A 26,367-nucleotide genomic window follows, 5' to 3' on the forward strand; every position below is an offset into this window, starting at 1 on the left:
ATTTTATTTAGCTAAAGTTCTAGTGCAAAGTGGTGGGTGAACTCATCTTTCCAACATTACCTGTTGTTCCCATACAAAATGCTTTTGACTCCAATTTTCTAGTTGAAGACATGCTGAACCTCTTAAATGCCTGGCACAAGAGACCCAAATATTTGCTGGATCACAGGACATATGGATACAGAACTTTAACCCATTCTTAAAATTTTATGTGTATGGCATAAAGAAATATTAGTAGAAAAAAAATCAAGATTAAAATCTGAAGTCATTCTTCCATGAGCTGGTTTATTTTGATACCCTTCTGCTGACTGGATGACATTTGGGAAGGCTTGTCTGGCTCGTAGCTGATGGCCAGTTAAGACACACTGCAACTGTTACTGATGAAAGTGAACTAACACTCAGTTATCCCAAGTATCACTATGGGTTACCTACCAGTAGAACAATAAATGTGACAAGTTTTATTCTGCAAAATAACTGGTATAAACTTCACTGAAAAAGAAAACTAATAATTTTTAATTATATAGTTCAGAGAAAGAGGGTAATGGAGATCTTCGGAGTAAAGCCTCTCTGGGGAGGTAAGAAAAACAAATATACCCCACTCCCAGGTATGGTGGCATACACTTTAATTCTATCACTTGAAGCACAAGATCAAAGCCAGTTTGGGGTACATATCTAGGTGTACCGGGTGCACATCTTTAATCCCAGCATTTTGCAGGCAGAGGAAGACCGATGTCTTGAGTTTGCAGCTACCCTGGTCTATGTAGTGAGCTCCAGTTCAGTCAGAGCTACATAACAGAGGGAACAAACCAACAAAACAAAAACTCCAAATCCAAATCCCCCTGTCTATTAAATAATGTTTTAAAAACACAGACAAAACAATCCAATGTTGGGTAACTAAAACCAGGAACCACTGAAAACTGTTCATTGTGCTGTTCATGGGCATGTGTTTAAACACTGAAACTAAAACACAGTGAAACAACTAGACATCACATACCACATCACACGAGTATGTTTACAAAAATATTTTAATGAGCATATCAGAATGGCAGAAGGAAATGGGAGAAAAAACATATTTTACAGTGCAAAATTATTATGCAGAAATTTAAAAAGACCTAATTGATAATTTCGAATGTCTACTTAAATTATTTCAAATACATTTTAAAGCTCAACAGATCTGTGTTGAACTGAGTTACAGATTCTGAACCTTAATGAGAATACATCATAAACATTATATGTTTCAAATAAAAATGACAGTGCTTGGCTAGGGCCTAAATAACTACCAACAGAGACATTTTTGTTTGAGATAGCATCTCAGGTGTCTCAGGCTTGCCTCAAACTATATAGTTGAGGATGGCCTTGAACTTCTGATTCTCCTGCCTCTACCTCCCAAGTGCTTAGGATGACAAGCGTGTGCCACCATCCCCAGTTTATGTAGTACTGGGGATGGAACCCAGACTTCATGCATACTGGGCAAACATTCAAGCAACTGAGCTACATCCCTAATCATGAAGGCTTATTTTCTTGTCTCAATTACTTACGTGCTCAAGAGTTATGAAATATACTAAATCTTAAGCAAATTACTCATGATATTGCCAAATTGTTTAAAAGTGCAATGACTTAACTTTCAGTGGCTGCAGTTTTGAACAAAGGGTGAAATCCCTGTACAAACACAATAAATACAGTTGGGAAAAGCTGAGCATTGTGTATTAGAGGAATGTTTTATTATGCATACTCTAAAAAGAAAAGTAAAATTTATGAACACTTAAACACCTTGCCAACATGCCTGAGAATTTTCTTAAAATGTTCCTGTAACAACAGTTTCAAGAACTCAAGGAACTTGCCCAGCAGATGCAGCCTTTAAGAGATAGGCTGACAACTCCAACAGTGTAATGATTAAAAAGCACAGCATCACTGTTTTTTAAAAAAACAATCCTAGAGACCATTTGTGACAAAGAGCTAGGATGGTGTGGACTCATTTAATAAAATCTGCTTTAGAAAATAGATTGTTGCTGGGTGTGGTGGGAAACACCTCCAATCTCAGCATTAGAGGGCTGAGGTAGAAGGATTGTTAAGTTCCAGGCCAGCCTGGGCTACACAGTGAGACTCTTTATTTTGTTTTGTTTTAAAAAAAGAAAAAACAAAACAAAACAAAACAAAAACCAGAAATGGGTCGGGGTGGGCAAGGAGACAGAGGCTATGACCATCTGCTAAAGCTACTTGACCTACTGCCATTCTGGATAAATTAATGTTTTCAATAAAACAAACAAACCCCTCTCATGCTTCTCAGCACTTCCATCTGAAACTGACTTACTGGAATATTTCTGCAAAAAGAGTAAATGCATATTAAATGACATATTGTCAAAGTGGCTTCCAATACTGACTGGGAGAAAGAAAAGGTTGTTCCCATTGGTCAAGGGAAGCAGTCTGGACAAATATAAGAACACTATGAGGAAGAGGCCTGGGCAATCATTCTCAGTGCAAACCTTTACCCAACCTGCATCAGACAACTGAGCCAGTAAAAGGACCACAGATCTGTCTTTGAAAGCATTGGCTCTTGAACTGATGGCTGAGATCAAACTGAAAGCAGCATTTGGGGATGTGCCTGTGTGAGAAAAGATAGTTAATAATCATTCACTACAAACAGTCTGGAAATAAGATTGGTCTATCAGCTGTATAAAACTACATTTTTTAAGAAGAATTTTGCACTAAAAATAAAATGGCACCCATCCTTACAAGGCTAGTGCAGATAACCCTTTTAAAAAAAAATCACACAGAATAATGATTATTTTGTATGTGTTTCATTTTGGAAAAACAATATCAAATCTGACAAACTGGATTAAAACTGGAAAGATCTGAAAATTATTAAAACCATTATTTTCTCATAAAAATTAATATTGCTACCTGTCAACAGTTACTCCTTGGATGTGGGAATATCGCAACATCACCTGGCCTTCCTTTTCTGTTGACTTAATGGAAACAATGAGAAATCTTATAGGGCACATGAGATTAACTGAACAGGACTCTCTATTCAGCACGATACATCTATGCACTTAAGCTGACAGGAAGTCTTTGTTTTTGCTTCAAAATTAATTTATAAAATTATAGGAAATACAAACAAGCTTGTAATCTGAGTATCATGCTGAAATTTAGAAGTCCCAAATTATTTGTCAGTAAGTAGAAGTTTGAAAATAACACATGTTCATAGTTGTTTATGAATGCTTTTACCACCTGGATAAGAAACATGACTTGGTTAACTACATACACACTTAAAAATTCATTAGAAAAATCTTAGCAAAATAAAATGAAAGCTGACAGACTCAGAATATCAGTTCCTCTCATAAAAGTTTACCAACTGTACAAGTTAAGAAAATTATACAAGCTTTTTGTATTAAGAAAAGACAGCTCAGTCAAGACATATGTACTGTAAAAAATCTTTCAAAGGCTACAAAGAATCTGGAAAAATACAGAATGTATTTCTTAAGCCCAGATAAGAATATGGAAAGACATCATTGATGTCAACAATTTTACAAATACAAACCTGACTTGGTTTATTTTTAAACTTCTACATATAAAAATCATGCTAGCATAACCTTCAGGATTCATGAGGGTTTCCTTAGTGACGATGTTCAATTTGTATGGAGAGAAAAATGTCTGTTGTAAAGACATTTCTAGATAATAAAAAAATTCATGTTGAGCAGAAACACAAACTGTTTTTCTTCCTCACAAAGAATAATGAAAGATTACCTTTTAGTCAAATCTATGATTCATTTTTCAAAGGAGAAGGTGCAGTTAAGTCTTTGGGTCATTCAAATTTACTAATGTTTTTATATCCTTAAACAGGGCTTCAAAAATATGAAGTAAAAGAACTTGCAAAAGGTAGAATTATGAATCCCATTTCTTAAAGTTAGGACTTAATTCAAATTTCAAGAGTTAACCAACTGCTTCAAGGAAATCAGCTTTCTAAAGGTCACCCCCCCAACCCTGAAAATTGTAGTCAAACCAGACTTTACTGCAAAGAAAGTAAAATAGGCCTAAGAGTTAGTCATTTGTGTTTTCATGTTCCTCGAACTTCCCATGTGAGACTGCTTCCTGGAAAAACTCAGACGAGCCTGGACTCTCCTTCCCACTGCTGTTTATCCGCCGCCTTTTGGCAGGTCTCTCATTTTTTTCATCAAGATCATTTTCATTTCTTGCAGTCATATGGGCAAGTTTTGGGTCAGTGGTCAGGTTATTTGCTTCATAACCATTAGTGTCCATATCTGTAAGAAGTGGTTTCTTATTTCCACCTGTTGGTCCATTAACATGTAAGCCTTCAACTTTTACTTCTTCTTTGTTTAGTATTTCTCCTGGTCCATTTGACGACACACCTGCATTCGGAGAGAAATAAGTAAAGCTTAATACAAAAAGCTAAACTTGTCAACGATTCCGAAATACCTGTTACAATACACGTTTCCAACAAGGAACAAGGAAAGCATCAAATTTGAGTGTACTCACTCGTGGTATGAACCATGCTCAATTGCTTACTAACAGACATAGCAAGGTCTCCACAGGCTACACTGCAGCTTCCTTATACACCAGGAGACCCAAAGCAAATGCATGTTACACAGTTGATGTGAAGATCAACTAAATCAATGGATTTTAACCTGGCATATGTTAAAAGTGTACTAAGGGGCGGGCTGGAGTGATGACTCAGTGGCATATTAGAGCTGACTACAACACTAGAGATAATCAAATCATTCACTCATTCATATGAGCACTCTACTTGTATATATGTCTATATGAAGAAGAAAATATCAGATCCCATTATTAGGTATAAGCCACCATGTGGTTTCTGGGGAACTGAACAGAGGACCTCTGGAAGAGCAACTAGTGTTGTTAACCTCTGAGCCATCTCTCCAGCCCAAGATAATTAAATCTAAATTATGTGACAAATATTCAACATAAAGGATGAGTCTCAAAGATTATACTCTGTCAAAGAAAATACTCAAATTATTCTATACTTAATATGTATCTAAATCTTGAATGCACACAGGAACTATGTATCATTTAACACTGAAGAAATAATTCTGTGTTAGCTAGTCTAACTATTAAACTGATTAAGGACAAAGAATTGTAATACTATTTCAGTGCATTAATTAAAAAGGAAATAAAGCTAAAAATTTAAGAAGTATATAAAAAAATTAAGCTATAAATTTCTACCCTTTCTTTGAAAAACATGAAAATTTGCATTATATTTACCAGATCTTTTCTGAGCTACATAGCATTTTTTTGGTCATTTAGGAAAATTATATAACTCTAACAGTGTTTTCTCTATCAAATAGCTGAAAGAGAAAAGGATTTCCTTGGTGTTAAGATGTTAAAAGTATCGAGAATCTGAACTCCCTGAGCATCTACTGTAGTTCTGGGTTCCAGTCCCACTCCATCTTACATCACTATAAACAAAGGCACAGCTGACTGTAGAACAGCAGTCTAACAAGCAGTCTCGGAGCTGCATGGCTACTAAGACCATGTGTGCATGTGAGAAACAGAATAAATGTTTCTGCAGAACACCTATGCCCAGGTTGACAGCTGCTTTACATTTGTTAACTGTTCAGGCTACGATGGAAAGTCAAACATTCAAAAATCATTTATTACCTACGCTTTGTCTTTAGATTAAAGCACATGTTACAATTTCTCAAAACAGTGGAGAAAGAAACATGTTTCTGATGCAAAATGTGAGGATAGGTCTTAAGGGCTAAAAGCAGTGCTCAAGCCTAGGCATGATCCCACTCACATGGGATCAGAGGAGAGATACTACTTAACATGAACTTCCCCGTGTAGCTTATTTCATTTCATTCTGTCACTAAGAACTCTTTCCAATGAGTCCATGGTGTCATCGGATGTGTGCTGTTTCATACTATTTACATTCTCAGCTTACAGTTTACAGTGCATTTCTTTGAGCCATTCAAAAGTGTCCTTCACTGTGAAGAACTAGGTGCATTTCCAAGTTGCTTACCATTTTGATTACTACTGCTGATAGTGCTGTCTTCTTTCTCCGACTGGCTGTTACTACTATTTGAGGCAGTGGGGGGAGGGGATGGTGCTCGGCTAGAAGCAGCACTTTCACTTTCATCCAAAAGACGATCCATGTAATCCCTTAAGTTAAATAATACAACAATTATTCCCTTAAAGAAAATGCTGAAAATTAAAATTAGTTCAAGTTAAATTTACATATCCCAGTTAACAAATACATCCTGATTGCCACTTACTTTCATGTCAATGTCTTACTACTGTACCAGGATCTGAACACATACTTTTGGCTACACATTTATAGGGCTATGTATGAAGGTTTGAAGCTAAGGAAAACGTAAAGTCCACAGCAAGTTTCAAGACTTTAAGATGTGCAGAAAAGGTCTCAAAATGGCCAGACTGAAGCTGGAGTGTGTGTAAGTACACAGGTAAGGATGAGGGCACTGGGAGTACAAGGTGATTTCTGATCAGAAGCATACTGGGTTTTCAGATTCCCAGTGCAACTGAGGCCTAACACAGAGGAGCCATCCCTGCCTAGCCACCATATAGATCAGTGCGATCTGTACTGTGATGGCCTAGTCCTGGGCTGATTCATAACTTCATTACTATCACATTAGTTGAGGACCACATTGTGCTGAGGTGAAAAACAACCTATCTGAAAGTAGTGATTTTTAAAAATAAAATGCAGATAAACCCATGTGTCCTATCTACACACAAGGTTATTATACTAAACATGAAGGTGGCAGACTATGGCCTGTGGGCTGGCTGTCATTTCTGTACAGTCCAATTGAAACATGGTCATACACTTGTTACCCCAAGACTAGGCACCAGACATGCTGGCTCCTTACAGCTCACTAGGCTAGCCAGCCAAGCCTTGGGTACCAAGGAAAGACCCTGTCTAAGAAAACTTGGTGAGCAGTTCCTGAAAAGCAACACCAGAAATTGCCCTCTGGTCTCGATACACATATATGTGTACATACACGAGACAAACATGTATCACAGAAACATATTATGACCAGAAACTAATAAACATAACGTTCTTGACATTAGAAATGTAATGGCTTTTAGGATCTTCCAGCTCTATGCTCTAAAACATTAAAAAACAACTGCAGAGTCAATCTGAAGCATACAGAAAGAAAAATAGGTAAGATGTCTATCAGAAGAACTTCAGAAGCTAAAGCAAAAAGAATAGACACTACATAGAATTACCAGAAACAAAGCCTAGTGGGAATGAACCCCTGAGAGTTAAAAAATTTTTTCAAAAAGAAGCTAGAGAAAAAGACATCAAAATTATATTCAAATTTTGAATATGGCAATGATACTGTGAGAGATAGTTATCATCAACTTTATTTTTATCAATGAAATCCCAAATGCTTAGGAAGAAAATCAGGTTGAACAACTGAGGAAGTTAAGAGCGCTGGAGTTCAGGTAACTGGAGTTTTAAGTATTATTCGGAATAGCAAGCTCTCCAATGTGAATGTGGCTCTCAATCCCTCCCCTGGAGTGGGGCTCGCAGAGGCTGGGGGCAGCAAGGGCAAATGCGCTTCATTCTGGGGAACAATGAAAAGTAGCAAAACAGAAAAACTTAACAAGGACTTTTAAGATAATGCACTTAGTCTAATGTGAACCTAAAACAAGGAAAAGAAAATTCACAAGTTTTACTTTAAGGTAGTGGTTCTCAACCTGTGGGTCACCACCTTCCCCAGGGGTCACCTAAGACCATCAGAAAATACAGATATTTATAATTCATAATAGCGGTAAAATTACAGTTATGAAGTATAATAAAAATAAGTTTATGATTGGGGATCACCATAACATGAAGAACTGTATCAAAGGGTCATAGCATTAGGATGGTTGAGAACCACTGTTTATGGCATTAAACATGAACTATGTAACCACCTAAGATAGAACTATTAGCAGAAAACGCAAGCCAAGCCAGAAATATCTCTCACAGAAAATTGTACTTTCTAAAAACATGAATTTAATAATGTTAAGTCTGGTTATTACTTCTTTTCAATTTTTATTATTTATTTTATAATATAGTATCTTGCTATGTAGCCTTGGTTAGGATGCAACTGTACAGCCCCGACTAGATTTACACTCATGGAAATCCTCCCATCTCAGTTTTTTGAATGCTGAAATTACAGGTGTGAGGTACCACCCCCGCTGGTTGTTGCTTCTTACAGAAGGCACAGGACACCTGTAAAGAAGTACTGTGTTTCCTTAAGGGAGGAAAATAACTTAAGACAGATAAGCAGGCAGGCAGGCAGGCAAAGAAATAAGCAGCTCAAAGGAATAAACATAAATCCCATGAAACCATGGTTATTGCCTACAGGAAAAACCAAATGCATTTGTGACTTTTCATCCCACTGACACGGGACTGTTATTAACACACACCTTAGAAAAAACAAAGTGTGCTTTACTTTAACTATGGTATATCCACCTACAAAAAAATTAACCTAGGAGAAATTAAGATGTTCAATACTTTCAAAAACGTTTCAGAAACTGTGAGAAATTATCAGAGAACCAAAAGTATTTGGTACATCCCTGTCCACCCTGATGCCCTGGACATCACAGAGCCAACTAAGCCAAGTCCTTAGCACATTTACTCCTCTGCTAAGGCTTTCTTAAAAAAAAAAAAAAAAAAAAAAAAAAAAAAAAAAAAAAAACCAAAAAAAACAAAAAAAACCAAAACCCTAGATGAGCCAGGGTCTCTGAAGTAGCAGGGCAAATATGTATGCGTTCTCATGCTGATGGTGACAGTCAGCACTTGTAAACATTATTTCTGAAATAGAGGAAGGAAAGAGGGAGGTAAGGAGGTAGGAAGGAACAGATGCAGCTAGTCCTACATCTTTGTAGTACTACTGAATCCAGAAAAATAATAAATTTAGCAAGTGGTTAAACTGTTTATAAATTAAAAGACCAAACTGAATTCATTTAAGTATTTGTAAAGTATTTATTAAGCAATGATAAAGTTTGTAATGTTCCTTTATATGAAATTCAATTCTAGTGATCACCAACTCTGAATAACTGGAGAACAGCAGAGGTAAAGTTCACTGTCTTTTGACAAAGATGGATCGTACTCATTTATTCCCTCGCTGGGCAGTGGTGCTGAAGAGAAACCCCGGCAGGGCCTTCAGCAGACTAGGCAAGTAATCCAACACTGAGCTCTAACCCAGCCCTCATCTATGCTTTTTTTAGTTTATTTAGTTTTGGCCTTTAGAATGTCTGATCTGAGGAAGGACTCTATAAATGAACATAACAATGAAATAGTACGGCCCAGGGGTTTGAAAAATATAATCAAACATATGTGATAAGCAAGTCTGCATAAAGCAGGTGACATCTTTGTTAGTGCACATTGCCCACATTGACTTACAGTTCTATGACGCTAAGAGGATTTCATGTGCTAGAAGCTGTGAGTAGGCCGGTAAGATAAACATGACAGTGTGATTAGAGCTACCATCACGGCATCACTCCCAAGTTTGGGCTGCCTTATTATTATTACATATCACTTCTGCAACAAGTCCCATAAGATTCAGGAAAACTAGAAAAAGGTAAATCTAATAAATTGACAAGGAGAGTCAATGTGACCTCATGATCACATTCCTGTGCCCTTTCCCCCTTTAAGAACATCTACATTTACATCTTTAGTTCCAAGGATCAAAATAGACTGTACAAGAAACAAATTAATTTCTATTTCTCTTTAATGGCCTTCCACTGGTTACACAGCTCAATAGTTTTAGAAAACCTTGACTTAGTCCTATTTTTACTCTTTTCAAAGGTCAAAACTAAGCCACATGTGGTGACACACATACACAATCCCAGATCTTGGAAGGTTGACATAATTGCTAAGAATGAGGCCAGCCCATTCAGGACTACATAGCAAGATTTGCCTCAAAAAAGAAAAAGAAGGGCTGGGGAGTGGATGGTGGAGGGAAAGAGGATGGCAATAAATTAAATCAAATGTAGTATTAATATGTTCTCCTTCTCCATTTCAAGAATACCTAATGAAAACCTGTACGCTAAACTTTGGTTTTATGCTTGTCTTAACATGCATGGCGGTTTGCAATTTTTTTCAAAGCTTTTTTTTTTTTTTTAAAATGCATTCACCATTGCTCTCTTCAGAGATACCAGAAGAGGGCATCAGATCCCATTACAGATGGTCGTGAGCCACCATGTGGTTGCTGGGAACTGAACTCAGGACCTCTGGAAGAGCAGTCAGTGCTCTTAACCACTGAGCCATCTCTCCAGCCCATGCAATTTTTTTTAAGACAATAAAGTCTGCATGCCTTGCATGTTAAGAGATAATGTTTTTAAGCTAACATAAATTGTATTTTGATGAACTACAAAATTCATAATTCATAATTCTTTTAAGAAAAATCCAAGAAAGCTTAGAAAACAACTCACGTTACACCAGGATGAAGATTATATTTCTTTTTTCCAAACCTTGTTTGCTGAGCAAAGAAATCATACCGCTCAGACTTTTTCCACATGTAATAGAATGCTACACATTCACCAACTGATCTTGTTCGGACCTGCAAGAAACAAACGCTTGTTTTTAAGAATACTCTCTTTAACAGAGCTTCTTCGTGAAAAACAACTCAAGTCTGTACTGGATAGTTTTATGTCAACTTGAAACAAAAGCTACTGTCATTTGGGAAGAGGGACTCAACTAAGAAAATGCCTCTCTAAAACTGGCCTCTAGGCACGTCTGTAGAGAATTTTCTTGACTGAAGATTGATACGGGTGGGGCCAACCAGGGCAGGTGGTTCCAAGTTGTACGAGAAAGCAGACAGGGCAGGCCATAAGGTATAAGGCAGTTAGCAGTGTTCCTTCACTGTTACTGCTTCATTCCTGCCTCTAACTCCTGCCTAACTTTCTTTATGTGACGTGAAAGTGTAAGCCAAATAAACCAGTGTTTTACCATAGCAACAGAAACTCTTAAGACAGACTGGAAAAAAAATCACTACCACTTAGTTAATTTACACGACAAATGAACATACATTATGAAAAACTCCAGCAACTGTGCTGAAAACTATTCTTTCTGAACCCATAAAAAAATAATAAATCAATAACTATAAGATATTTAGCATTCTTTTTTCTTAATTCAAGGAGACCACAATTCTAATATTTTACAATAAAACAAGTATTCCTCTACTGCAGACAGGAGTGATAAATAGGTTAAAGTGACTCCAGAGAATATATACTTTTTACTCAAAGACTATCTTGGGAATCTAAATTTAAATTCTCTAATAAATGATTTCCCACTAGAAGCATGAAATCAGACCTGGATCTTGAACCTTGTAGAAAAATCAATTCAGAATGAATCAATAATATAAAATCTGAACCTCTGAAATGGCCACAGGTAAAACACGGGCTAAACCACTGAAGAAACAGGTCCAGGTGAAGACTCTCCAAGATGCTACCAACATAAAAAAACAAACCCAAGAAATGGCAAATGGTATTGCATGCAATTAAAAGCTTCTGCCCAGCAAATAAAACTAAGAGTAAAGAAACAAACCACAGAATAGGAGAAAACTTTCACCATCTATTTATCTGAAGTGGATTAATTATTTAGGATATATAACGAACACCAGGTACTCAGGATTCTTAGCCTTCATGGAAATGCACACTAAAACTGCTTCCAGACTCCATCTTACCCAAGTTAGAATGGTTTATCACAAAAAATAAGCAACAGAATGACTGAGAACAAATGCTAGGTAGGTGTGGGAAGACGAATGCCCTAGGATGTAGAAAAAAGGACACTGACACACTTCTTGATGGGTAAACTGATGAAACTAGAATGGAGATCTTGATGTAAACCGGTGAAACTAGAATGGAGATCAATATGGAGATTCCACACAAAACCAAAAACTGAGAAACAATATGACCCACCTACATGATGATTCCCAGGTATATACCCAAGGATTTTAAGTCAGCATATCACATAGCTTCTTGAATATCTATGTTTACTGCTACACTATTCATAACAGCTAAGAAATGGAATAAGCCTAGCTGCCCATGGATATAAAATGTGCACACACAATGCAATTTTCTTTAGCTATAGAGAAGACTAAAATGAAATTACAACATTGTCAAGAAAATGGAAGTCTTATGCTAACCAAATAAGCCAGACTAAAACGGAAAATAGTGTTTTCTTACATGTGTAAATTTGTGTATGTGTAAACAGCTAAGAAGTCACCAGCATACATATGCTATGAAAGCAGAGAGGAGAAAGCAGAAAGCACTACTTGGAGGGATGAAGGGGACAAGAAGATGACTTGGAGGTGTTGAGTAAAGAACAGAGAATAGTATGTGTATGAAAAAGGCACCAAGAATGAAATCCAGAAGTTAAAAAGAAAACAAACACCATCAAATGAGATACTATGGAACACGTTTGTTATAATCCCAGCACATGGGGAGTAGAAGCAGGAAGATGAGGAGTTCAAAGTCATTCTTATCCATATCTACTCTTAGCTACAGAGCCTAGTTTGAGGCCATTCTAGGTCATATAAGACTCTTGACCTTATAAACAAAGACAGAATAAAAAAAACAAAAAAGAATAAGCAACTGATTCAACAAACAAAAACCCTCCAAAAATCAAATGCCAAATCATCATAATCATAATCATCACCACCACCACCATCCTATCATGGGGGTGTGGGTAGGGGTGGGCGGGGCAGTGAACAAATACAAACGGCCAATTTAAAAGATCGTATTAGTCCAACAACAATCTAGACTCATTTCCTTCCCAAAATGTCTGAAAACTATGCCCGGGAAGAGAAGCTGTTACACCAGTACTTATGTTTCGTGCATTAAGACACTACTGTGGCTCTACAACTATTTATGCAATGACTGGCTTCCTAAATACCTGAAACTCATATCAACAAATAGTGCTGCTAAAAACCTTCGTTGCTACTGGCTTGGAGAGTTGGTGAAGGTGACGCATAAGAATAAAACATGTTTCAAAGAGAAAAGGCACATGTAGTAGTGCTTTGAAGACAAGGTGGTTAACAGTTTTAATCTACAAACTTCTGATCTTGACAAAAACATTTTTTCTCTAACATAGATTTTTATTCCCTTCCCCTCTGCAGTTTATAAAAGTTGCTAAGCAGTAAGGGCCGGAGAAAGGGCATTTAGTGGTTTAGTGTCTTAACGCCCCAAGTTCCTAGCACCCACATGTGGCTCAGTCCAGTTTCAGAAGAGATGATGCTCTCTTCTGACCTCCTTAGGCAACAGGAACATATCTGGTGCATATACAAGTAAAACACTAATCAACATACATTAAAAAAAATACTTTTAATGTCTTGCTTCCTAATGAATGATTTCAAGCAAGTCAGTTGTAATTTTTTGAAAGCAAAAGCCAAGATATCTTGGGAGTATGCTGTTACCACAGTATAAAATCTTCATGAAATTAGCCCACTATAACAGAACTTATGATCAACATTGGAATTGATTCCAAGTATAAAAAGAACAACTTGGTATTTTCAAATGGGACCCTCAAAGAATCACTGTCCTCACTTTGCTCACTAGAGCAACCAAGTCCAGCATATGGACTACTAGTAATATGGTAGACAACTCTTCAGCACGGAAACCCTCAACTCAAACATTATTAAATAAAAACAAAACAAAAACCAAGTCAAAGTTATAATCTTAATAAAGCACACAATAAAAATTTGGCTCATGGTTCCAAGTCAGCTAATAAGTGTTTAAAGTCACACCAATGGAGGTTTTGCTTTGTACTTTCAGTTACGTTCCAAAGGTGCCCTAGAGAGGTAATGCAGCATAGTTTGGTAGTATTTGCATGCAATGAATACTTGAAAAAAAAATGTACTTTTCAACCTGAAAAACTGAATTTTAGAACAAATTCAGGTATATAACACAACCTTTTCTCAGAGTGCTGAATGAATTAGATTTGGACGCACTGGGTGCCACCCTTTGGACACTAAACATTCAAAGCTCCAAGTTTCTCTTTCACCACTGATGTTTTTCTTTTGTTAAAGATGCAGTTTTGAGTGTGTGTGTGTTTGCATGCATGTGCAAGTGCCAGTGGAGGCCAAAGGTATAAGATCCTCTGGACCTAGAATTATAGGTGGTTATGAGTCCCCCAACATGAGTGCTGGGTATCAAATGTGAGTCTTCTGCAAAAGTAGCATTGGTTCTTAACTGGTGGACAATTCATTAGCAATGCCTGATGCACCCTCCCACACTCGTGAATAAATAAATACAATGAAAAACTTTTGAAAATAATTAAATGCTCAAATCTTCAAGTTATGAAGTTCTTTAGGATATATACTGTGTAACTGCTATTTATAGGCTATTAAACCATCATGGTAAGTCAGCTGTGATTGACGCCTCTGGAAAATATCACTTTAAGAATATGAGTTAAGACCAATTAGGACTTAGGTAACTGTAAACAAAATATTTTAATTGTGGAAAGTAAAATGTGAGTTCAGCAGGTACTAGTGCTTGCCACCAAGCCTGACAATCTGAGTGGAATCCCAAGGTCCTACCTGGGGGAAGAAGAGACTTAAGAGTTGTCCTTTGATTACACACTATAGCACAAATACATGCCACACAAATATTTTTACTGCAAATTTGATGTTAAGGACATTTTACAATTTCAAAATTACTTTAAGAAGAACTTTGCAACTGATGGCTTCTGGAAGAGAGAAAATGTTTTCTTCAACGAGTGACAGGTTAACCGACACTCAGAAGCAGGCTCCACATCCAGCTCAGACAGTCTGAGACACCATTGTGGTGTGTGTCTGTATGCATATGTGTACTTAAAAGAGGGAAGGAACATAAATATGGTTGGATAGGATAAAGGAGGAGTTAGAGAAAAAGAATATGATAAAAATATATTGTATGAGATTCTTAAAGAATCAATAAAAACATTATTAAAAATGTAAACAAACCTCTTATCACAGATAACAGAAAGAAACCCATAACTAACTACACTGCATATACAATCTGAGTGGACTAAAAGACTTATAAATGAATTTAATTCTTAAATACAGTTATTACACCTTGAAAAGTCACCTGGCAAATATTTTAGGCAGTATAATATTCTTATTCTAATTAGTCATACATAAAAAGATTATAGTATTGATTATAGAAACTTTAATTCTAAGAAACAGCAAGTTAAGATAATTTAGGCTATTAAACTAAATTTCTTTTTGTAAAAAAGAGGACATAAATCTTTACTTACTTTATTAGCCTGAATCAGATGAAAATCTTTTCCATAGGCCTTCAGCCCTTGCTCAAAATTTCTACATTCTTCCTCAGTCCACACAGATAATTCCTCTGACAAAATGAGGCAATAAGAGCAAATTAATATACAAAAAAAGAAACTGAAAGCAAAAATGTAACATTTTGGCAAAACAATGAAGGGAGTCTCTTAGTCTAGAGTGCTAATATAGTCATTGCAAATGATGCAGTGCTACAAACTCCTGATTGAGTAAAAACTGCAACAATTTGGTCCTAAACTCTCCAATCTCAAATCTGGACCAGTTGTTCCTTCTTCCTTGTGGAGAAAAGGTCTTGCTATAGCTCTAGCCAGGCCTCCAACCTGTGATGCTTCTACTGTGTGCCACCTCTTATGGATCTCCTCAGTTCTTCTCAACCCAACTAATAGTAGCCACTTTTCCATTCCTTCAACTTGGTAAGTTCTTTCTGACTTTGGACTCTACATAGAATTATGTTCTGCCCTTTCTTTACCTTCTTTTAGGAACATAATTGTTACCAGTAAAAATACTTTATTCTCAACGTTTCCTCTCAAATATTTTCCTTAGCTAGGTTATGCCCAATGACAACTGGCCTTAATAATGCCCTCCAACTCTCCTCTGAAGATCAAGACCTACTTTTCAGCTTGCCCTCTAGGTTGTCAGGCACCATGACAGCTGAAACTTAAATCGTTAGGTTCTCAGAGATACAGAGCCTTCAGACTAACTCCAAGTAAACAAATAATTCATTACTGTCATGTCTATAGATACATACACAGTACTTTTAGTGCAGTAGACTAGGAGTTAAACTTAGAGTAAAAAAGCAAAAATGTAGGTTTCAACTATAGCTTTATTGCTTATGAATTACACTTGCCTCAGTCACAATACTTTGGCTTAGATAGCTAAATCTCACAATTTTACTTCTTCCTTCTTTACCTGTATCTCTGTGTGTATGCAAGTGCATCTGGTTATGTGCACCATGGTGAATGTGAGGAGGCCAGCAAACAACTTTATGGAGCTAGGAAACTGCCTCCTGTACATGGGCTTTAGCTATCCAATCCAAGTTGTTAGGCTTGAGAGACAACCACTTTTGTCCCTTGGGCCATCTCACTAGCCCAGACTCATAATTTTAAAGTTAGGCAGTAGGTGTTATAGTGCTTCGCTCACGAAGCTATTATAAAGATCAAAGACAAATATCTTTAAATATGTTTTGAAACTGTGAGGTATTATATACTTTAAACTTTCACTTAAATGCCCTGATTTTGCATCCCATTCCCTACAACAATTTGAATGATACTTGCTCTGTAAGTATCTGCTACATTCAGAGACTAGAATTAGTAAGTTGAGACATATTCAGGAAAACTGAAAAGCTTAAAATTTAAAATTTCTGCCAAGTCATGCAATAAAGGTCTAGCATGTGCTTACCTCGAGCTGCTTTGACATTAAATCTCAATCTTCTCAAGGCTTCTTCCGTATCAAAGCTGCATTTAACCAATTCATATAAAGCCTAGAAAAATAAAGGTTTTTATATAAGACTCACAGACTATGAACAATTCAGGCTGATGCATATTCTTAAGAGCATATTTTTCAGAATCATGTAATTATTTCTATGCTTTCTCGTCCAATTACAGTGAAAGAAACATACAGAGCATGGAGGAAAAAATGAATTCCTAACTTTACATGCCTCTTGCTATGTACAATATAGGGGTATGTAACTGACCAAAGTAACCCAGTAACTGGCATATTGATTTCACATAAAATATTTTAAGCTCTAATTCTTTGGAGCCTTCTTGGATTCCCAATATTTTAAGTTGAGAAAGAAAAACAGTGACAACAAGGTTTTTAAAAATGTTCTTATATTAGGTTCATTGAAGTATTAATCTGACACAATGGTTATCTGAGATGCAAGGGCCAACTTGAGCAGTCATGGAGTCTCATAGAGGGAAGAGAAAACAAATGAAAGAAAATCCAAAAGAAAACACTTTTAAAAACCATTACAAAAAGTATACACAGGCAAAGAAAGATTTCTGTTTATTTGAGCTGAAATCACATCAATGATGTAAGCATACTAAGAGTAGGTCCTGTGCTAATTCCAATCTTCAGAGAAGAGAAGTTCAGGTGGACAGAGAACCCACACTGAGAAATGCTGATAGACCTTCACGAGAAAACCCAAATAGTTATTCCTTACTCATGTACCTGTTCATTGTCTTTTATGTGAGATCCTTCAGGAATTGCTTCTACACCTTTCTCATCCCCTGTTCTTCTAGATGCATCCTTAAGAAAGACAATCACTTTATCTTCTGGTAAATATTCTGGATCCCACAGAAGCTGATCATCATTTTCATACACTAAATTAATAAAACAAATGTTAATAAAAATTACCCCAAATTAACATAATTTATGTAGGATATTGGAAACCTATCACTAAATAACTCCGTCATTTTTAAAATGACATTTATTTTCTCTGTATGTATTGTGCATGTCCCACACTATACATGTGGAGGTCAGAAGACTTGTGGGATTCCTCATATGTGTCCCCACCCCGAGACAGTTTTCTTCTGTGTAGCCCTGAATGTCCTGGAACTTGCTTGGTAGACCAGACTGGCCTCAAAGTCACCTGTCTCTACTGGGATTAAGGGCATATGTCACCACTACCCAGGAGTCAGTTCTTAACATGTGGAGCTCAAGGATCAAACTCAGATCATCGGGTTGGATAACAAGTGCCTTTACCCACAGAACTATTTTGCCAGACATAACTTTTTTTTCTTCTTTTTATGAGACAGGGTCTTGATACTGCATTCCATGTTGGCCCCCAAATTATGATCTTCCTGCCTCAGCTTCCCCAGTGATGAAAGTCAGCCGGGCAGTGGCAGCACACATCTTTATTCCCAGCACTAGGAAAATAGGTAGATCAATGAATTGGGGGCCAGCCTGGGCTACAGTTTCAGGATTGCAAGGTCTACACAGAGAAATCCTGTCTCAACTGCCTTCTACCCAAAGAATAAAGCCTAAATCTCAGAAAAAAAAACCAAAAAAAAAAAACAAAACAAAAACATGACCTAAGAGAGTGCTTTATGAGTCTAAATGACACAGCCTAAAATGGAATCAGTGCCACAAGTATGGCACTGGAGGAGCAAGACAAGTGCTTCCAAGAGTGACTTCCAAGCCTGGTTAAATCCCAGAGTGATCTGGGTTAGAAAGAGGCCTGCTGGGTCTACTAACACGGATATAAGAAGGTGTGAACCAGAGCATTAAAAGGGACCGGAAAGGCAAATAGAAAGTCAAATAAAACCAAAACTTTCTGAGAAGTTTGGATGGGAGGGGGAGATATGACAGTGTCAGCATAGCCAAGTGGGAATCTAGTTGAACAAAACTTGTAAGGCCTTTTAAATCTCAACAGAAAGAAAATCACTTGATAAAAATCCTATCAGATACAGGATGACTGTCAAAATACTTTGTGTTATGAAAGGAAATTAGCAGCTAATTCAGCATCTCGTCTATGGTAGGCAATGTATCAACTGTTTCACATATACTACCTTCTTCCTCCATCTTCACACACGTACTTTAAAAAACTACCTTTTCCTGGTACTCTTAATATATACTCTCTTCTTAAAAGATAATATATAGAGAAATGTCCTTCTGCCTTCTTTTTCTAAATGTTAACATAATAAAAGTCAAAACTGAAGTACGGTGACTACCTTGATAAGTGAATTTGGACAGAGTACTAAGTTTCTGTTTTCTGTTCTGCAAAGGGAACTGATTCCTCACTACTTATGTTTTAAAGATTGTTCCCTGTCTTAAAGAGTAAGTGAAGGGATGGGTGTCTGAATCCCAGGGTTCTCCAAACTATATAACCTAGAAGATATTTTTGGAATATATTGAACTGGCACTATTCTGTAAATCCTTAAACTGGCAAGAGGGCCATCACCAGGTGGCGCCACATGACAAGTCAGCCTCCTGTAAGGCTGGGTGAATAGCTAGCTCTGATTATTTCAGAATAACACAATGCACTTTAGACAATTAAAATAGAGTCAGTAATGAGCATGAGTGAAAACGACTGACTGGAGCCTCTCTAAATCATAGGCAATATGCACACAAATGGAGTCTATGTGACAAACATCAAACACTGGGGATGAAGGATAGAGTGATGAATAAGCAGATTGTAAAATGAACCCAATGTACTGACAGATTCTACATCTGTGAACTTAACAACAGGATGAAAATATTCAGGAAAAAAAAGTTTATGTCTGCACTGACCACCTAACTGTCTTTTGTTATTATTCCTTAAGAAACAAACTGATTCATAGAGCATTTATATTATATAACTAAGAGAAGATTTAAAGCAAATAAGAGAGAGGATGTCCATAGGCTATATTCAAATTCCATACCAAGTCACATAAGAGACTTGAGTGTCTATGTTTTGGTGTCCATGGGCCAAGGAAGAGGTAGTCTTAAAATCAACTCCCACAGTTAGCAAGAGATGTGTACTTTGTCAAGCATCAATTATAACTCATAAAAATGCAAATATTAATGAAGGTATAATCAAGGATATTTCATAGGAAAATGCCCAGTGAGTGTGTATCAGTAAGTTCTAAACTTTAAGTGTTTATATCAGGCATGATAACCAGTGGACAAGAGTCCAGTAAAGCCAAATCCAAGGACAGACATACATCTGTCATCTTTCTGAAGTTATGGTGGTGGGGGCAAGGGGTGTCTTTCATCATTGAAAATAACGCTGATCCATCTCTATAAAGGACTTCTACAAGGACATCAGAACCAGGCATGGCAGCACACAAGCCTGTAATCTCAACTACTTGGGAGCTTCAAGCAGGAAAGTAGCAAGTTCTAGGTCAGCCCAGGTAACAGATCAAGATGTGTCTCAGCACTCTGAGGTTTTACAACAGGAATGCACTAATCAGCAGTATCTTTTTACAAACTTTATTTTTAACAGTATATTGTGTAATAATGGCATCGGCTTTATGTCCTCAGGGTACACTACAAAGAAATTAATCTTTTATTTTTTTAAATTCAGAATTTCTTCTTCAATTATTATTCAACTTTCTTCATACAATACACATTCTGCTCACATTATTTGCCCTCCCCTCAAAATGGGAACTTCTGAAACGGCAACTTAAGGTAGGTTCCTAAACAACAGCTGCCTCCTGACTTCTTCAGGGCGATGAATCTACTTCCTAATCTACCAAATATACTTAATTTTTCAAATGAAAGCCAGGCATGGTAGCACACATCTTTGATCCCAGCACTTGTGGGGCAGGGGCAGGTGGTTCACTGTGAGTTCCAGGCCAACCTGGACCACAAAGTAAACACCTAAGAAACCCTATCTCAAAAAAAGGAAACAGCAGAAAAGAAAAGGCTTCTCATCAAATTCACACTTTATTGCAAATAAATTATATATAACTGACTTCTAAAATCATAAAAACATTAAGCCAGAATACATATTATTTTTGTTTGTTTAAGATAGGGTTTCTTTGTGTAGCTCTGTAGACCAGGCTACACTTGAAGTCACAGAGTCTCTGCCTCCCAAGGGTTGGAATTAAAGGTGTGCACCACTGCTGCCCAGCTGGACTAGGCAATATTTTTTAAAGAAGAAATTATAGTTTTTTTTACTATGATATTTGACTATAGGTATTAAAAGGTCAAGTACAAGATAATTCTTTAATCATGATACCAAACTATTATGTTTTCCTTCCATCTACTAAAAGGCTTGTCATGTGTGCTGGGGAGTGAACCCAGGGCTTTGTGTTTGGTATGTACACCATATACAAAGTGTTTACCACTAATCCACACTCTCAGCCCTTAATATGAAACTTTCAAAATATAAGCATTACTTTCTTCATAGCAAAAACATTTAAGATACCCAGTAAAATGGAACAAACATTTACCTTTCAGTTTCCTACTAATAGAAGAGAGGAACTCAGATGTGATTATGGCCTGCTATTGTATAGACACAGTACTTAAATTTCAATTATATACAGAAAAGCCAACAGATCATTTTTTTTCACACAATCATAAGGAATGCACAATATTCCAGCACAGCACCAATTCCATGTTGGTGCCCTCAATGGTTCTACATGTTACAGGAACTAAGCGAGGCAAGCTTGCTAAAGGCAAGGGTAGGTGACATTAAAACATTTGGCCACAAAATTTAATAGCTTGTGATGTACCCTACTTCTCACCTCTTGCAGCCAGGAGAGCAGCTATATACTTAAAGTATCTAGCGGAAATGGTAAAAAAGAAAAACAAATGCCCAAACCTCTCCAATTCTAAGGTGCTCTGTGTAAAGCTATAATGTGAAGAAAATGAAAGAGAAATGTACACTTGGCTTCAAGTCATGCCACACTCAGTCAGGACGCATATGCATTCTTTCTATAACCCACCTAAAAAAGGTAGATGCTCTAAAAAAAATAAATATAAATATCTATATATAGATAAATAGATAGATAGATGAAATACATAAAACCTAAAAACCAAGAAAAGAAAAACCCACAAAATTCTCATTTATTTTACATTATTAGATGTACGACTGGTCTTAAGACTTTGATGTAAACGGTTAAAAATTTTTTCAAAATTTAAATATATAAGTAGTATTCCCAAATTATTTTAAAACACAAAGAACAAAATATTCCTTTTTAGTAGTAATGAGTTTTAGAAGCAAATAAGCAACCAGTTTTTTATCAGGTGGCTTTCAAATTGGTAATTGAAGTCATAAAGGCTAGAAACTACCAAGTTTAGAACATTTAAAATACAGAAAAAACATGTTTTTAAAAGAGATATATGGCTGGATACTTTAGGGCACAATCTTCAGAATTCACTTGTTTTCTGTTAGATTTATACAGAGAGAACTGGAAACATAGTGAGCAGTATGACTGATATAACAACTTCTTTTATGTAAGCCATTGAGTTATTTAGTAGGCTGTCATGTTCTTATCATATTTTGTATGTTAATTAACAGACCAGGGCTGGGAATATATCCCAGAAGGTAAAGAGCCTGCTGTGCAAGCCTGAAAACACAGGTTTGGATGCCCAGCACCATGTATGAAAGCCAGAGCAGCAGTGAGCATCTGTAATCTAGGCACTAGGGGTAGAAAGACAGATGCGCACTGGCCAGCCAGCCTAGCTAAATAAACCCTGCGTCTCAGAGAAGAGCCAACAGAGGAAGGAACCCAACCTTGACCTCTGGTCTCCACATAAGCACAAACAGGTGTGTATATTTGCATAAACTCACACCATCCCCTCAGGATAAGTTCATCACTTCAAAAGTTCAGGTATTTAACTTTAACTTACCTTTTTCATTTTCTTTATATCTACAAATGCCAACTGGAATCTCAGCTTGAAACATGGAGCCCACCATGATTTCCTATATTTTAAACATAACAAAAAAGATCTGGTGATACACATCCAATGTTCATGTCCAGCTTCAGCATCTTCTTGGGTAAACTGACTCTGGTCTCTGTCATAAAACCAACTACTACCTCATGGCAGTATTGTGAGGATGAATGAGTTAATAATAGCTAGGGCTTATATGACTGGGTGGGAAATAGTAATAATAACAGGTGAAATGTAATATACACAAGATATATAAGATATAGAGAAAATTAGTAAGTAAAATTTGCTTAATTTAAATAATAAAAATACCCTGAAAATCAGAAAAGTCAACTTTGGGTGTTTTTTAGAACATCTACACTTAGGATGGCTTTGTACCAGCAGTAGCAGCACCGCTACGAAATGTTTAGAAATTGAAGTCTTTAGGTGTCTACTCATAATGAGTGGAAACCCTAGTGATAGAGCTCACTGCTGAACACAGGCAGTTTGAATACACACTTAAGTCTGACCTTTGAGATAAGGGGATAAAACCATAGAAGGTTTGTAAAAAGTTTGGCAGGACCTGAGTGGACTTACTTCCTAACCAAGTCTTTTTTCTTGAGGTTAGTGCTTGACTTTCTTTAAAAAGGTTTGAAACTGGCTCTTAAGAAAGTCAACTGGAAATCACCAATAAGACGTCTCATGGAATGGCGATCCTAACAAATGGACCTGACACTTTAAAGTCAAAAATGACACCACATGTATGAACATGCTGTAGGAAGCTTAGATGACTCCAGGGGTATAAGAGCTTCCTCTGCTGCTGCTGTCACTTCTCTGTAAACAGCATCTTATTCTACCTACTGTAGCTTCAGACATGCCCAACACGACAAATCCATTGTTGAGGAAACCTGATTTTCTCAAGTTCAGTCTTCAAGAAAGACCACCACATACAACAAACTTCCTCCATGTGTTATGATTTTATTTTAAAGGTATCCACTATAGAATCCCTCTGCCAATCTCTGTACTTCTTTTTACTTTACCTGTACTTCCAAGGAGACCCAAATAGCCACATTCCTTAAGTCTTAACCCAGAATAGATAATTATTCCCTACAGATCTTGTATGTAATCCTCCTTCAGATAATCATCTACATTATAGACTCTGGCACCTCCCCAGCTGGGAAAGAACTACACACACAGTAGAAAAGTAGGTGCAGAAGGTACTAACTCCCTCTCTGATGACTCATTACAGCTCTTTCTCCTGTGAGAAAACATCAACACTCTCCTAAGGTAGTCAACATTGTTCGGTGATGGCTGCTATGTTCCAACAAGAGCAAATACACATGCAGGCAAAAATACCCATACACATAAAATAAAACCCAGAAAAAAGAAAAAAAATAAACCCACAACAACAAACTCAAATGGTGGTTTTTTTTTTTTTTTTTTTTTTTTTTAAAGAGGACAGACCAGGCAACCATCTCTTATAAAGAAAAACATCCTTCTACAGAAATAATTTGCTTTAACCAACTGCACATAGTGCATACTATGATTTCCTAAGAGGTTCAACTCCTATGTAACATCATAAAATTAAATCCTACAATTTAACCGTACGGCTAATTAAATAATGCTTTGTAATATTTTAATGGAAAAAAACCCCTAATGTCTCAAGTTTATTTTAGAAGCTAGTTTTGTATTTGTAGAGCAGCAAGCTGATAATAAAACACCAACACTGCATTCAGTCGTGCTGAGCTTTCTTTAATAAGCAATGTGGAGTGGGAAACTACAATTTTAAACACTAAAAAGGTCACATTTTAACAAGGCAACAAAATTCTAATTCTGTATTACTTCAGGATTAGATTAGAAGTTTGGATTTCTAATATAGGTGTGAATATCAATACACTCAGTAAAATCCCATTCTACCCAATCATTTTGTGAAAAGATAGATGTATTTTTTAGTTGGATATATTAATGAGGAACAACATTTACCAAATGCTTAAATGTCAAAATAAGGCTAATACATTAAATTCATTAATATGTATAATTTGTTAAAAAATATTTTTTGCTTTTAGATATTACTGTAAGTTTTGGAGAAATACCTTCTTCCAGTCTTCTGAGGGAATATAATCTTCATCTTCTTCAGATTCTTCTTCTATTTCACTATCTAGAATACATAAGAAAATGATAGTATAAAATAGAAACTTATTCTGTCCATGCTGATATTATCTTTGCATTTTTATACCTACCATCAAATATTTAGATATGCCAAAAGGTCTGCTAAATTAGGCCAAGATATTTAAAATCAAATAATGATCACCGTATAAACAAAGACTGAAACAAAACAGTATCTTCCAAAGAATGTTCCTTATATACAAAACTGGGAATTTTGTAGCAAAACTTTGGGTACATTTTAAAAACCATTATTTTCCCCAATTTCCATTTTATCCATGCTGGGCAAGCTGTTACTTGGTTACATTCAAATGAGGATGATTTATAGGGCTGGCTGACTGCTTGCATGAAATGAGGCATAGTGGCACAAGCCTGTAATGCCAGCCAGCATTTGGGAGGTAAAGACATTAAGAAATTACATTCTAACTTTAGCAATAATAATACATACTTGTATCAAAATATTTACATCGACGTGGGCGGATTATTTCCTGAGCATCTTGGGAAGTAACAGACTGTGAGGGGTCATCATTGGAAGACTGAGTTTCATCCTCCTGACCCGATGAATCCTTTATATTCTCTTCCTATAGAATAAAAAAATATACTTACAATATGAAGAATGCTGTTGCAGGCTAGTGGTCAAATTGTGTTTTAGCTGTAACTGTAAGATTATAATGAACACACTAACTGTAATATGAATCTCTGGATTAGCTCTTGGAACTGGCATGAGGCCTTAGAACTAAAGTCCTAGCCATTTATACAGTTTAGCTGCTAAGGGCGCTTAGCAGTGCTAATTTCTTAGTTTTGATGAAGCAATGAAGTTACATCAGGAGTTAATATTAGGGAAAGCAATATGACCCTCACGTATCTGAAATGAATTTTAAAAACTGAATACAGAACTGCCAGTCAGCCTGTATTATTTAAAAGTAACAACATTTTTTTTCTTAAGTTGGGACTATTTAGACAAAGCAAAAAGAAATCTGAAACAATATACATCAAATTTAGCTCACAGAGTAGATAAGGGATTTTCGATTTTTTTATTACCTTTTTCTGTATTTTTAAAACTTAATCTTACTGTAAAAATTATATTTAGAGTTTAGTATTATCTGTGGTTTCACTAATCCAACAGGGATCCTGGAAAATAAATGTTCTGTAAATAAGACAAAAACCACTGAACATGCACTAACTTACTTTATTTTCCCCACTACAGCCACTGTTATCATCATTATCAGCATCTTCATCATCTTCACCTTCCTCCTCCTCCTCCTCTTCTTCCTCATCTTCTTCAGGTAACCGAACAGTGCTGTCATAACCATAGAGGCTGAGAAGCTCGTGGATTGGCATATCACCTTCCTGAATACACCAAAATAAGTCAATTTCTGAGATCAGTGATTTAGGATTTCCATGCTATGATCTATGAATCTGGACAGCACTAAATTGACACTTCTTTTCTTTAGAGTACATGTATGTTGTGTCTTATATGTTCAAAAATTTTAAATTATGAAAAGGAGAAATGAAAACCCATTCTTTTATTTTTATAAACTGACCAATTCTAACTGGTCCATATATCACTGTCGATAGTCTGAAATCAATTACAATTTTTGCAATTATTCAGTCCACATACCACAGTCAGTTAGCCCTTAGATATGGATTA

General features: G+C 36.4%; 1 protein-coding gene across 16 annotated transcripts in view; it reads right to left on the reverse strand.

Moving 5' to 3' along the window:
* Positions 1 to 1,004: 1,004 nt before the first annotated feature.
* The window catches only part of Mier1 (MIER1 transcriptional regulator), a 49,447-nt gene continuing 24,084 nt past the window's right edge, over positions 1,005 to 26,367 (reverse strand). For all 16 annotated transcript variants that reach the window (XM_034503824.2, XM_034503822.2, XM_076934571.1 and 13 more), the window contains 10 exons: positions 25,905 to 26,066; positions 25,165 to 25,297; positions 24,647 to 24,711; positions 22,536 to 22,608; positions 17,427 to 17,578; positions 16,656 to 16,737; positions 15,218 to 15,312; positions 10,414 to 10,541; positions 5,993 to 6,132; positions 1,005 to 4,364 (listed from right to left, as the gene is read on the reverse strand). In XM_034503824.2, coding sequence (XP_034359715.1) covers positions 4,036 to 4,364; positions 5,993 to 6,132; positions 10,414 to 10,541; positions 15,218 to 15,312; positions 16,656 to 16,737; positions 17,427 to 17,578; positions 22,536 to 22,608; positions 24,647 to 24,711; positions 25,165 to 25,297; positions 25,905 to 26,066 — 1,359 coding nt within the window. In that variant the 3' untranslated portion in view covers positions 1,005 to 4,035. The remainder of the gene's footprint in view (positions 4,365 to 5,992; positions 6,133 to 10,413; positions 10,542 to 15,217; positions 15,313 to 16,655; positions 16,738 to 17,426; positions 17,579 to 22,535; positions 22,609 to 24,646; positions 24,712 to 25,164; positions 25,298 to 25,904; positions 26,067 to 26,367) is intronic.

This window comes from Arvicanthis niloticus, chromosome 5 (assembly GCF_011762505.2).
Source record: "Arvicanthis niloticus isolate mArvNil1 chromosome 5, mArvNil1.pat.X, whole genome shotgun sequence".
NCBI lineage: Eukaryota > Metazoa > Chordata > Mammalia > Rodentia > Muridae > Arvicanthis > Arvicanthis niloticus.